The 14,108-nt window shown below is 38.2% G+C and overlaps 1 protein-coding gene across 2 annotated transcripts; it reads right to left on the bottom strand.

Annotated features, from left to right (window-relative positions):
* Positions 1 to 3,264: 3,264 nt before the first annotated feature.
* On the bottom strand, positions 3,265 to 7,727 carry LOC111330826 (pyridoxal phosphate phosphatase PHOSPHO2). Of its 2 annotated transcripts, none has more exons than XM_088740822.1 (2): positions 7,617 to 7,727; positions 3,265 to 4,003 (listed from the first exon to the last, which is right to left on the bottom strand). In XM_088740822.1, exons 1-2 carry the CDS (start codon positions 7,626 to 7,628, stop codon positions 3,290 to 3,292), a joined length of 726 nt encoding a protein of 241 aa, XP_088596948.1. In that variant the 5' UTR covers positions 7,629 to 7,727; the 3' UTR covers positions 3,265 to 3,289. The 2 variants fall into 2 exon arrangements, with proteins under 2 accessions (XP_088596948.1, XP_088596947.1); XM_088740821.1 differs by lacking the exon at positions 7,617 to 7,727 and adding an exon at positions 5,029 to 7,492.
* Between the last annotated feature and the right edge of the window lie 6,381 nt (positions 7,728 to 14,108).

The raw sequence follows: 14,108 nt of genomic DNA, 5'->3' as shown, positions 1-14,108 counted from the left end.
GCTAGAGCCAGTAACAGTCATTTCAGACATTTTTTTTGGGGGGGGGGGGAGGAGGGAAATTAAGTCAGATTGCTATCAATCACAGTATTCTGAGCATAGTGTTTACATTAAGAAAATTGTCTTTCTATAGGGTATCAATTGGATATGGATTAAAACCCTATAAGTCACAGAGACAATTAACATGTAAGGGAAGGTACGTTTTTTATTGAGGGGGGGTGGGCCGAGGCTTCGGAGGGGAGGGTCATTAGTAAATATTTTACAAATTGGGGAGGGTCAAACCTGTTTGATACGCAGCCGGGGGAGGGTCATAGTTTTTTTTTTTTGGCAAGGAAAAAACTACTCCATGTCGGTTAGTTCACTTTTAATTATTTGTTACCAAACACGCGAGGTGCACAGAAACCTAAAACTTATATATACAAACAAAGCTACCAGTCTAAATCAATCTACATCATTTTAAACAGATGTCGAAATATTATGTCAAAAAACTATCTTGTCCCAACTAACGTAATTGTCTCTCTCGACCCGTGCCCGCTTTCGTCCATATTTTGACGTCGGTAATGTTTCTGCGCGGGGCTCTGGTATAAAAATCAGTGGCCGGTGACGATTCGTTGCTTGAGCTACTCGGGCTTGAACCGACAACTCGATCTACCACATCACTTTGCGAGTCAGTTTCCACCTCGGAAAGTGACGCGGTCACTTGTTGCTGTACATTTCTGAGTGGGGGCTTCCGAGGTTGTTGACGCCCCATTAAATTGTACAGCAAGCTACCAATGTGCGCTTTTATCATTGCGACTTTTTCAGCTTTCTTTTCGTTGAAGGTGATCTTGTGATGGGAAAAGTAAAAGGATGGTTCGTCCACCCTCAACGACGACAGCTTATCGGAGTTGTACAGTCCAACCCAGTCAATGTCAATGTACTCCCGGTTCAGCCGTTCCATTCGCTCCAGTTTCAGTCTCCTCTTTCTTCTTCTCCTTGCGCATTTTTATCTGGGCAAGGTACTCTACATACTCCGCTACAAGCTTTCCGGGGACAATTTATTTATCTGAAAACCTTCTAATAGCCTCACTGTCCCCACTGACAAGTTCGCTTTCCTCAAACAATCGCTTAATCTGAGCTCGAGGCTGGAAGTCATCCGGCTCACGGCCATCGGTGGGAGTTGCACTCCAAGAGGGATAATGGAAGTTTGGTAGCTTGCCATAGTCGGGATATGGTCGTCGAGTTGGAAGTGGAGCGCTGGTAGTCTCATCCTTCTCGCAAAATTTACTTAGTTTGCCACTTCTCACATTCGCCTATACTCAATATAAAGCTCACCTTTCTGACAAAATGCTATTAGAATACTCAATATATTCGCCCTTTGGGTTCAGGAACCACCCCAGATCTTCATCTTTCCACTTCTCTGGACTTGTACTTTCACTTGTTCCCGTACCCGACGTGCTACCAACAGAGTCAGAGGAGTAGCAGGCATCCTTTTTAAAACGGCGAGTCGGCAAACAGCCACAATAGCTACAAGTTGCTCCATCTGACCTCATGAAATCCTAGCGTTCTTCACAAGCGCATTTCCCTCTTTCTATTCCTCGCACATCCATGCCCATTTTGGAGTTTTCACCGTGCAACGCCACGCAATTAACTGCTTTGTGCGCAGACACGGTTATGCGAGCAACACTTCCGGTCAGTTATTTTACTTCCGGTTGTTTTTGTTTTGGAGGAGGTGGGGGGGAGGGTCAGATCCTTTTGTTCAGGCATTTATGAAGGGTCATGCATTAATCCAATCTGGAAAGTGGAGGGCCTCGACTTTTTTGGCAAAATAATTTCTAAAATACCCTGGCCCACCCCCCCCCCCAATAAAAAACGTACTTCCCTAACCTCTCCCTATAATATCCATTCATTTTTTAACAAATAGGTAGTGAGAATGTACTCAAACTTATTAGGCTGAAGTTATCTTGATGTAACACCAATTCTGGTAACTAATTTGCAAGGATATGTGTAACATCTAGAAGAGATAATTAGCATTCTGATTTTGGAAGTTAAAGGGTTAAGAAACTGATTACAAACATCAAAAAAGAGGATAAACATGATACTTTTTAGAATTATTCCATAGAAACTTAGTCAAATTTCTAGCATGACCTACAATTTTTGTTTTTTTGCTTTTAATTAAAAATTTCAGTTGTAATTAAAAACAAAACCCTTGAATTCATAATCCTTGGTAATTGTTTCCCCATAATTTGTTTTTAAAGAGGAATCCCAAATATTTTTACCTCCTTAGCAAAAGTAATAATTGCAAAATTATCAGAAGGTTCAAGAAACTAGAATAATGTTAACATGGTTGAGTGAGGAATAGAAGTCAGTTAGGTTCAAATTATCTGGATTTGTGAGATACAAAGGGTTAAAAAAAAAAAAAGGATTCTCTTGTACTTTATAATATCCACAGACTTTATTTTCACCAAATCACAGAGGTGACATGTCTCTCTTGTTAGTAATTTTTCTGGGAAAATCCCAAAATCACACTTCTCCATTTGGATTGAAACAAAAGTAACACACTACAGCAAATTATGGCCACCCTCATGTCAAATGATCAAAAATGATAATATAAATCACATTTAAGTAAGAATCCAAGGCAACAATTCGTGTGGCCCCAAGGCACATGATAAGTACTTTGCAATCAGTTTTGTATTAACCCCTTCACTTCAAGGACTCATTAGTAATTCTCTTTACTGTTTACCGAACAATTCTTGTGAGTTAGTTTGAAGAATTTGGTATTGGATAAACTGCTAATTCCCTAATTGATATGTTTCTTTATTATTCTCATGCCATCACTTTTCTGCTTAATATTTAATTGAAATTGTAAGGAGATAATTATCATCTCTTGATTGCTCTTGGTAATTTAAGGCTTAAATAAATGATAGAAAGTTATGATAATTTATGCACAATAAGCCATTTAATTACTTTACATTTTAAATTTTTTTGACCAAAGTTCCATCAGTAATATCCGTGCTTCCCAATTTTTAAGTAGTTAAAGGTATATGGAACGGCCTGTACAAAAATTGTCCCCAATTGGTGGAGATGCTGAAAATTTAGACTCCAAATTTGAGCTCCTGAAAGCAATTTTGCCACCAAAAAAAGGAAAAGTCACGCCTGCATAATTTGAATGAAATAGGAATTCATACCCCACATATTTTCCTGAAAGACTTGCACGGTGATTCAAGTACTAAAGGGATCCAAGGGAAGATAAGGGAAGTGAAGCAATAAAGTTTTAAAAAATTGAAATAATTATTGCAAAAATAACATTTATTTAAGTTTCAAATAACTTTTGAAACAACTTCAAAACTTCAAAGCCACTTTCCCATGGAACAACTTTTGCCTTAACCTCTGACTGGTTTTCACCTTGCAAACACTTTAAAAGTTTATACTCTTTCCTTGCTAGAATGTAGTCTCCCTTCTTCAATGCCAGACAGGGACAGAGATCCCCGTGGCCATCACCAACATAAACAATATGCTCATAACTTAGATTATGATCTGCCAGATGCTTTTGAACAACCTTCTGTTTGCAGAGATTCTGTGGACACTGATTACAATCATGTTCATGATGATGCTCGACATGTAAACGTCCATTGCTGTGCCATACTGCTGGATTTGTATACGTGCAACAGAAAGCATTTTGTAGAGAGTCACGTTCCAGTAAGTGATCAATAAAGTAACTGTTTGAGTCAGATATAATTATTGTTGGTATTTTTTTGCTCTGCAGAAAGTGACAAGTATCCTTCATTCCTTCTGTGAATTGTAGAGATTCAAAACACCTTACGTAGTCATCCTTGCTTAAATTTTCTTCATGAAGAATCCCAAAGACCTTGTCCATGATATTAGTCCAACACCAACCATTCCGTTGATGTTCTCGAATAATCTGCATGGTTGAAGGAAGCAGTTTTGTTATCCATGTGTCTGTGTTGCCATCCACAAGGGTATGATCAAAGTCAAAAATGGCCAAAACTTTAAACTGCTCAACAACCTACAAGAAGAGGAAGTTTTATAAAAAAAATTCCAGAAACAAAAACATAACATTTTAAGACAGTATCTGGTAACTTCCACCATCAAGAAAAACTATTGCACAGAGTCAAATTGTTTGGGTGAAAATTAATATATTTATTATGGAAAGAATGCCAGACATTAATGTCATACATGAAAAGATGTAACTCCATTGTGGGTATGAAGTGATTTCAGTGGGTAGTGAACTGACTAAGAGGGTGGCTGAAAAGGTTTAAAGATGATTCATCATTAAGCCCTAAATTAATACGTGATACATGAAAAGTGGTGAAGTGACATATGTAAGTGATGTGTGTAGTAATATGTCAAGTGATGTGTGAAGTGACGTGTGAAGTGATGTGTGTCGTGATATGTGAAGTGACATGTGAAGTGACGTATATGATGACATTTGTAGTGTTATGTCAAGTACTGTGTCAAGTGGCATGCAAAGAGACATTAAGTGACCTGTGAGGTGTGCATGTAATGATGTTTGAAGTGACAGGTGAAAGGACATGTAAAGTGGCATGTGAAACACTGTTCTAAGAACACATTGCACATGGATTAATATTTTTCTCTAAAAAATGTGTGCATGAAACAGGATCATGATCCTCACTTAATCACCTTAGACTAAATTGTGGAATAAAATGAGCATAATGTGGAACAAAATGATTTTAACTAAACTGACTAGGGAATGCAATGGCAGTTACCATATTTACTTGTGTATAGGTCAACCTTTTATGACCAATAAACCAGCCCAAAAAGTCACTCTCGACTTATACAAAGACCTGTCAAGCAATCCAAAAAATTAGCATAATGATTGCCAGAAGTCCATTTGAAAAACTGAGTTTAAAAAACCAGTTCTAATTGTGTTTGCATTTTGTCAGTTTTTAGCTAATCTTCATCAACGAAAAAGTTTGAAAAAATGAACTTTAAGTGGCCTTAACACAGCTTTGCTGCTGTTTACGGTGCAGAGATTTTGTTTTCATCGAACAATTACAGAAGCTTATTGACCTGGCAAAGGCTGTTGGAAGTCTCGTTCATTACATGCGGTCCTCCAAAGCTCTTTGGTGTAACTTTGTACTACTTTAACTGTCAGTTAAAAGCAAGATTTCATTTTCAATGTGATTTGAAAAATATAGTAAAGTACTTCTCTAGTAAACTGAAGCACTTGTGTTTGCTTAAATCATTGTGAGATAAATAAGTGCTAATAAATTCACAGCACATGGTTACTTTTTGCTCTGCATATTTTTTAATTCACTGTGTTTTCAATACATTCACAGAAATAAGAGGTTAACTTTTTGGCAAATTTCTATCAGTCTGAATTTTACTTCTTTTATTAGAAATGATGAAAATCTGATGTTTAACCTTGAAATTGGGGGGTTGCCTTATATGAGTATGACTCATACATGAGTAAATACGGTTAAGCCTTTGAAGCTAAACCACTTGAGGAATGCAGGTGTTAAAAGATGGGGTTTCAGCCTTCTTCAATGTCAATAAAATTTCAATTTCATAATTAATTTTTCCCACAGGATTTTAAAGAGCCTTTGTATCTGATAACATAGCTGTTCAGATCTTCTTGCAGAAATGGCTTTGTCACGTTTACGGAAACGAATTCTAATCTTTTTGTACTTATGTAACTCTTCCGTTTTTAGCACAAAGACACTAAGAAACTTTCAATGACTTTCTATTAAATTTGTTAGCGTGCTTTGTTTGATTTCTATTCCATGACTAGCGAATATCCACTCGAAGCTGGCTACACAAAGCACTGTTCATTTCTATTTCCCCTACATCAAAATGTAAGAACTAAATTCGCCTTCTATTAGCAAGTAGTTCAGTTGCGAGGAGTCACTGCAGCGAAAGCATTTCGGAGCCAAACGGAGTTTAGGAATTCTCTACCTCGGAGTCAAGATTTGATGCAAGTTACACTTGTAATATTCCTCATTTTTATCATTTCGAGTTTCGTAGTCTCTTGGTTTTCCTTATATTGAACCTTCATGTATCCATTCTATAGTTTTTACCACCTGTGCTGTATAAAGACTGCCCGCTTAAGTGAATAAAGAGTTTCATGCTGTTACTTGTCTAAAGTTCAACACTGTGGTTATACTGGCGAACTCCAGTGCACAACACCATGTGTCTAGCATCGGGAACGCGACAGGCTTTCAGAATACATAACCATGTTCCAAACAAGCATTGAGAAAGATTAGTAAGGGTGTTTGAAGACAAATACAAAGAACACCTTTTGGTTGCAGATACCTTCAGAGACTATCGCCAGGGAATTCTGTTAAGAGCAGGCCAAAGAATTATGAACACAATAACTGTCCAAAATTCACTCAATGATTTAGCTTTATGCAAACCTACATCCCGCAGTGCTTAAACCAGGAAGCAATAGAAGGATAGGCAATTACTGGAACACAAACTTGATTGGAATTCTAAAGTTGCTAATGTACATGTAGCTGAGAACTGTCTTTATTGATTGTATAATAGCTATGAAGAATGTACTTCACATTGAAATGAATGTATATTGGTGGAAATGAATTTTCACATTGAAGCAAACAGCCTAATTAAAATTTAAAACTGTCATAACAATTGTCTTCTTGCTAACTTGATAACCCTTTTGTGTTATTCAACTATAAAGTGGCACTAATGAAAATTTATCTTGTGTTCTTAAAGGGTAAAAGGTGGAATATGAGTGCGATCTTCACAGTAATAAACACTACTTAAGTAGTGGTGACAATAAGGCCTGAAAAAAATTCAGGCCAGTATGGGATTTGAACCCATGACTTCTGCGATATCAGTGCAGTGCTCTACCACCTGAGCTGACAAGCCAACTGGGAGCAAGTGATAAGTCAATGTTTATGAATATAAAAAAGTCATATGTGAACTGCAGTTAAAGAAATGAATATGAGACTGATGAACACCACTTAATCCTTAACACCCTTACATCAGTTTGCATTACTCTCCATGATGTTCACTAAACACTTCCTAAGATACTGACAAGAATTTGTTTGACAATCGAGAGCTTTCATCGTTGGTGATCATTTCCTTTTTTCTTCTAACCTTAATGTGTGATTTAAGGGTGATATTGAAAGGAGAAAGTAGATGCTTGTCACGCACTCTTTAAATGTGATAGGGTTAAGCCGTAGTGATATTAAGGCCTGAAAAAAATTCAGCTCCCAGTTGAGTGTTAATTCAGTTGATAGTGCCCTGCACCAGTATCCCAGAGGTTCATATATTCACAACCAGTAACTGCCAAGTTAAAAAGCATTACTATTTCAATTTAAACTTGATGAGTGAACCACGTTTTTTGAAACTTTCATCAGAACAAGGACTTCTGCGGTAAATCTTCAAATGTTGTGAATCATCTTATTCTTCTATGATTTTCGGTATTTTTTACATATTAATAATATATATGAAAAAATTAGCTCAGAATTGTACACGTTGCAAAGCAATGTATTGCACAGCTGAAATTATGGGCCAAAGTGTTGAAAACTTCTCAGTGAATGCGGGGCCTCACAGAGTGGTGAAACTCCAACCCTTTTGAAAAATACAAAATTACTTGGAGTTAATAAATGTGATATTAAATTTTGGGAAAAACAAACCTTATTGGACATTGAAGAGTTCTCCTAGAAATGACCATATATCCCCGACAATAGGGAGCTTTAAGCAACAACGACGACGAACGGAGGACGATGACCGGAAGTAACGCAAACGTCACTGCGCAAGCGCGAACCAAGAATTCCGTCGTCGTCTTGTCGACGACTTGAGAAGGACCTGTTTCCCGTCGTCGTGAACCTCCGAACTTCAAAGCAGTTTTTCTCATCATAAGGTGCGTGTTTATTGTCGTTGTTTTGACATTCTATGGCCGGTTGGAGTTTGTATTCGCTTCTTCGGTTAATTTAGACCTCCCTGTTCAGTTTTCTAAGCAGATATAAAATTCTAAAACCCACTCGTTTTCGTTCCTCCGCACAACAGATGTCAAGTCAAGGGGTGAAGGCGACCACCTAAGTTTAAATTTATTTGAGTATATTTTATGAAAGAGTGCTGCTTATCATTTTTATTGAATGAAAAGTTTTAAATGGCAGTACAATATACCTCTGCGTTCGGTCAAAAGCTGTGTGTATGGAACTGCCGGATTATTGCTACTAAAAGATTTTGCGTGTTGTTCTTCAATCAAGACGCTTTAAACAGCGAAGAATCCTTCAGATCGGTGTGTTAACATAAGCTTGAATACCTGTCAGGTTTTGCGAATCTATTTTCGAAATGTTTGATATAGATGTACAGCCAAATATGAACTCTACTTTTATACCGCAAGAAACCAGCCCATGCTGAGCTCTGGCTCAAGAAGTCGAAGAGAACAGCTTAAGCCCAGAAAGAAAATCTCCGTAATGATTTTAAACTGCAATGGCCTTGAAGGATTTGACCATATTACAAAATTCCAAGCTCTCATTGACTTATACAATCCTGATGTCATCCTAGGAACTGAATCCAAGCTGTGTCCGGAAGTCTCAACTTATTCTATTTTCCCTCAGAACTACACGGAAGGAAGGCATGTGGACCGGATGAAATTCCAGCAAAAGTACTAAAGGAACTTTCTGAATCAATATCTCACTGGCTAGCATTTATTTTTCAGCAGTCATATGAATGCAATGAAATTCCATCTGATCGGTCAAATGCCTTTGTGACAGCAAATTTAGGAAGGGTAATAAATCAGAACCTGCCAACTACCGCCCCATTTCGTTAACTTCAATCTGTTGAAAGGTAATGGAACACATTATTTTCAGTCACGTGGCGAAACATCTTTCCTCACATAATATCCTCATCAACCATCAACATGGATTTAGGGAAAAATTTTCTTGTGAAACTCAACTGATTTCTGCAATACATGACTGGGCCACAAAGGTATAAACTTCCGCAGCCAAACAGATGTGTTGCTAATAGACTTCTCAGAGGCATTTGACACTGTTCCCCATGAAAGATTACTTATAAAGCTTGATTACTACGGAATAAGGGGTAACATGTTTAATTGGATTAGGGCCTTTTTGTCAAACCGCAAGCAAAGTGTCTCAGTTAATGGTACTCACTCTTCGTCAAGACCTGTTGTGTCTGGAGTGCCTCAAGGCTCTGTTTTGGGTCCAGCACTATTTCTACTGTTCATAAATGACATATCAAACTCAATCCAATCTAAGCTCCGGCTATTTGCAGACGATTGTGTTCTTTACAGAGAGGTAGCCTCACACCAGGACTGTCTTACTCTACAACAAGACCTTGATCTTCTGTACCAATGGTCGAGGACCTGGCAGCTCTGTTTCAATGTGTCCAAATGTTACCACCTCGGAATTAATCGAAAGAAAATACCTGTTAACTTCACTTACTCTATGAACAGTAAAATCATGTCACAAGTCCCTTCCACAACTTACCTGGGAGTAACAATCACTGATAACTTGTCTTGGAATCAACACTGCGATAATATCTGCAACAAGGCAAACTCCACCCTTGGCCTTCTTAAACGAATCCTTTCCGGTTGTTCTTCCCAGGTAAAGAATACTGCATATTGCTCGCTTGTTCGTCCTAAATTAGAATATGCGAGTAGTGCGTGGAATCCATATAAACAGTACAATGTAAAGGTAAAGAATACTGCATATTGCTCGCTTGTTCGTCCTAAATTGGAATATGCGAGTAGTGCGTGGAATCCATATTAACAGTGCAATGTAAAGGTAAAGAATACTGCAGATTGCTCGCTTGTTCGTCCTAAATTGGAATATGCGAGTAGTGCGTGGAATCCATATAAACAGTGCAATGTAAAGGTAAAAAATAATGCGTATTGCTCGCTTGTTCGTCCTAAATTGGAATACGCGAGAAGTGCGTGGAATCCATATAAACAGTGCAATGTAAAGGTAAAGAATACTGCGTACTGCTCGCTTGTTCGTCCTAAATTAGAATATGCGAGTAGTGCGTGGAATCCATATAAACAGTGCAATGTAAAGGTAAAGAATACTGCAGATTGCTCGCTTGTTCGTCCTAAATTAGAATATGCGAGTAGTGCGTGGAATCCATATAAACAGTGCAATGTAAAGGTAAAGAATACTGCAGATTGCTCGCTTGTTCGTCCTAAATTAGAATATGCGAGTAGTGCGTGGAATCCATATAAACAGTGCAATGTAAAGGCAAAGAATACTGCATATTGCTAGCTTGTTCGTCCTAAATTGGAATATGCGAGTAGTGCGTGGAATCCATATAAACAGTGCAATGTAAAGGTAAAGAATACTGCAGATTGCTCGCTTGTTCGTCCTAAATTAGAATATGCGAGTAGTGCGTGGAATCCATATAAACAGTGCAATGTAAAGGTAAAGAATACTGCATATTGCTCGCTTGTTGGTCCTAAATTAGAATATGCGAGTAGTGCGTGGAATCCATATAAACAGTGCAATGTAAAGGTAAAGAATACTGCAGATTGCTCGCTTGTTCGTCCTAAATTAGAATATGCGAGTAGTGCGTGGAATCCATATAAACAGTGCAATGTAAAGGTAAAGAATACTGCGTATTGCTCGCTTGTTCGTCCTAAATTAGAATATGCGAGTAGTGCGTGGAATCCATATAAACAGTGCAATGTAAAGGTAAAGAATACTGCAGATTGCTCGCTTGTTCGTCCTAAATTAGAATATGCGAGTAGTGCGTGGAATCCATATAAACAGTGCAATGTAAAGGTAAAGAATACTGCATATTGCTCGCTTGTTCGTCCTAAATTGGAATATGCGAGTAGTGCGTGGAATCCATATAAACAGTGCAATGTAAAGGTAAAGAATACTGCGTATTGCTCGCTTGTTCGTCCTAAATTAGAATATGCGAGTAGTGCGTGGAATCCATATAAACAGTGCAATGTAAAGGTAAAGAATACTGCGTATTGCTCGCTTGTTCGTCCTAAATTAGAATATGCGAGTAGCGCGTGGAATCCATATAAACAGTGCAATGTAAAGGTAAAGAATACTGCATATTGCTCGCTTGTTCGTCCTAAATTAGAATATGCGAGTAGCGCGTGGAATCCAAATAAACAGTGCAATGTAAAGGTAAAGAATACTGCATATTGCTCGCTTGTTCGTCCTAAATTAGAATATGCGAGTAGTGCGTGGAATCCATATAAACAGTGCAATGTAAAGGTAAAGAATACTGCATATTGCTCGCTTGTTCGTCCTAAATTGGAATATGCGAGTAGTGCGTGGAATCCATATAAACAGTGCAATGTAAAGGTAAAGAATACTGCAGATTGCTCGCTTGTTCGTCCTAAATTAGAATATTCGAGTAGTGCGTGGAATCCATATAAACAGTGCAATGTAAAGGTAAAGAATACTGCATATTGCTCGCTTGTTCGTCCTAAATTGGAATATGCGAGTAGTGCGTGGAATCCATATAAACAGTGCAATGTAAAGGTAAAGAATACTGCATATTGCTCGCTTGTTCGTCCTAAATTAGAATATGCGAGTAGCGCTTGGAATCCATATAAACAGTGCAATGTAAAGGTAAAGAATACTGCATATTGCTCGCTTGTTCGTCCTAAATTAGAATATGCGAGTAGCGCGTGGAATCCATATAAACAGTGCAATGTCAATAAGATAGAGATGGTCCAGCGACGTGCCGCAACGTTTGTCAATAATGATTACTCTCGTCACAGTAGTGTCTCTCAGATGATTAAATCACTAGGATGGGATTCTTTGGAACGTCGAAGACTGATAAATCAAACCTGCATGTTCTACAAAATCTATAGGGGCCTTGTTGGGATCTCACCACCATCCGAGATAATGCAAAATTACCAGACCATCAAGGTACCCAAATTGTGTACCATTCCAACAGCTTTGCACCCTGAATGACACATACAAATATTCCTTCTACCCCAAAACTATCAGAACTTGGAACAGTATGAACTTACCTCAAATCCCTAACTCTCTAGATGATTTCAAGGCCAATGTGTCCTTATATATTTAAAGACAGTAGAGCTTCTATTTATGCGGTGTATATTAATTTTAATTATTTATTTTAGAAATACTATTGTTTTATAATCAATGTTATTATTTGTTATTGTCATCACCATTTTAATACTTTTAAATATAGTTCTAAGTTATATACTGTAAAAACTCCTAGTATAGTTTTAACTGTTTTAGGAGTAAACCTATTAAAGCATTAAAGCCATAAAAATTAATGCGACCAAATCACACGGGAAAAAATAGTATATTCTTTTGTGAAGCGCGACGAAATAAACGTTGAATTACTTTACTTGTGGTGCATAGTCGTCCTTTTGCCTCATAAATGTTTTTTTTTAGCGATTTTGAATAAGTCTGATTTCGTGCATTTTTTAATGCATTAAAGAAAGAGAAGGGTGGAAGCCTTGTTTTGAAAGAGTTCAAGCGCCCGAGCGATTTTGACCCCGAAAATCGCATCGCTCGGCTTTCAAACTTCGCAGCTTTAAGGTCAAAAGATGCACGATTCTCCTCGTACCTTCCAATCGAAAATCCATTCAAACGGACCGGAGCTAGCCCTGGAAGAAAGTCAAAATCCCACAGTATTTTAACGTCTGGTATACGTAGCAAGATTCTCATTTGCCAGCCAGAAACTGTCACGCTGATTGCCCTTTACTGATTGGACGACGTTAAACGATGACCAATTCAAAATATCTAACGAGGGTGGGGAACCATTGGCATTTAGTGACCCTTCAACTGTTTACCCACCAGACTCGGGTCGTGTGTCTTAGCGCTCACCGGAAGCAACTTACATTTTCGCATCTCCTTCATCAAAAGTAAACAGGTCAACCGGCAACATAAACAGCACCTGTGAATTAAAAAATTGTACTGATAAGCGCCGGAAGAAAAAATGAGTCGCTGTTTCTTTCATTTCATCTGAAAGTGGCCGAGCCAGGCTTTTGATGAAAGCATAGGAAATATCGCTGCACTGCGCACTTCTCGCAGACAGGCGACGAATAGCTCGGCCTTGTCACGGCACCATCTTTACGGGTAGGCAAAGCGGTCAGAAATTACAGTGTTTGTATGGGAATCCCATGGCAAATAACTTGTCCCAAAATCGAATTTTACGCAATTCATGAATCGCAACGTTAAAACGCTGAGCAGAAGATTGTATTCACCAAGTTTGAAGAATGTAGGTTGGATAGAAGACGCTCAATTTTATATATGTATGTAAATCTTTATTTAAACACGGAAAATCATCAGTTACAAATTAAAAACTAAGACAACTGCTTTACATGATTGCCGTGTGGGAATCCTATATATCGACCACATTAAGATTTCGCCTAAAATGGTTAATGGATGAAACATTTTTTAAATTTTTGGGAAATTTATTCCATAACATGGCCCCGCTGTAAGAGAAGCTTCGTTTCAAATAATTGGTGTTTGGTTTGGGCAAGGCCAGCCTTCCCTCAGAGTTTCTTATGTCGTACACAGAGTGACGCTGAGAGAAAAGACTTTGTAGATATTCCCACTCGAATAATTTGCGTCCAAAAAGGATCGAGAACGATACACCGTGTCCTGCGTTTCTGCGTCCAGTTCAAATTACATGAGAACTGAAATGTGGGCTAGGAAGTAGATAGTAACACTGGAGTGGGGATGGTAAAAAGGGGCATCATTATATCTTCCACTGTCAGTATAATGGGAAAAAACAGCATATACTATAAGGGGAGGATCACTTAAATGCTCGTTTGTTGCAACAAAAATCCTCCCCACCCACCCCCCCCCTCACTTCTCAAGGGCGATAAATAATGAGACCGGTCTCTAATACAGGTAAAAGCTTACAACTTGAAAATACATTTGATTATTCCTCAGAGTAATTAGTTGGTTGACCGATAAATCGACAGATTTTTCACAATTTTTTATTCATCGATTTAGAGATCGGACTACTTTCTTGTTGATCAGTTTCGCTCACATACCGGTTTCACTGTTTTAATTTAGCCTCGAGCACAGTATCATCCCGGCTTAATAATTTTTAACATTTTCCAAAGGTGTGTCCATTTCCCAATCTTTATCAATCCTGTTCTTCCCGATATTAATATAGACCGGATCCCAGTCCATATTTGAAAAGTTTCAAGACCCAAT

Source organism: Stylophora pistillata, chromosome 12, assembly GCF_964205215.1.
Source record: "Stylophora pistillata chromosome 12, jaStyPist1.2, whole genome shotgun sequence".
NCBI classification, from domain to species: Eukaryota; Metazoa; Cnidaria; class Anthozoa; order Scleractinia; family Pocilloporidae; genus Stylophora; species Stylophora pistillata.
This window is presented reverse-complemented; position numbering and strand designations above follow the sequence as displayed.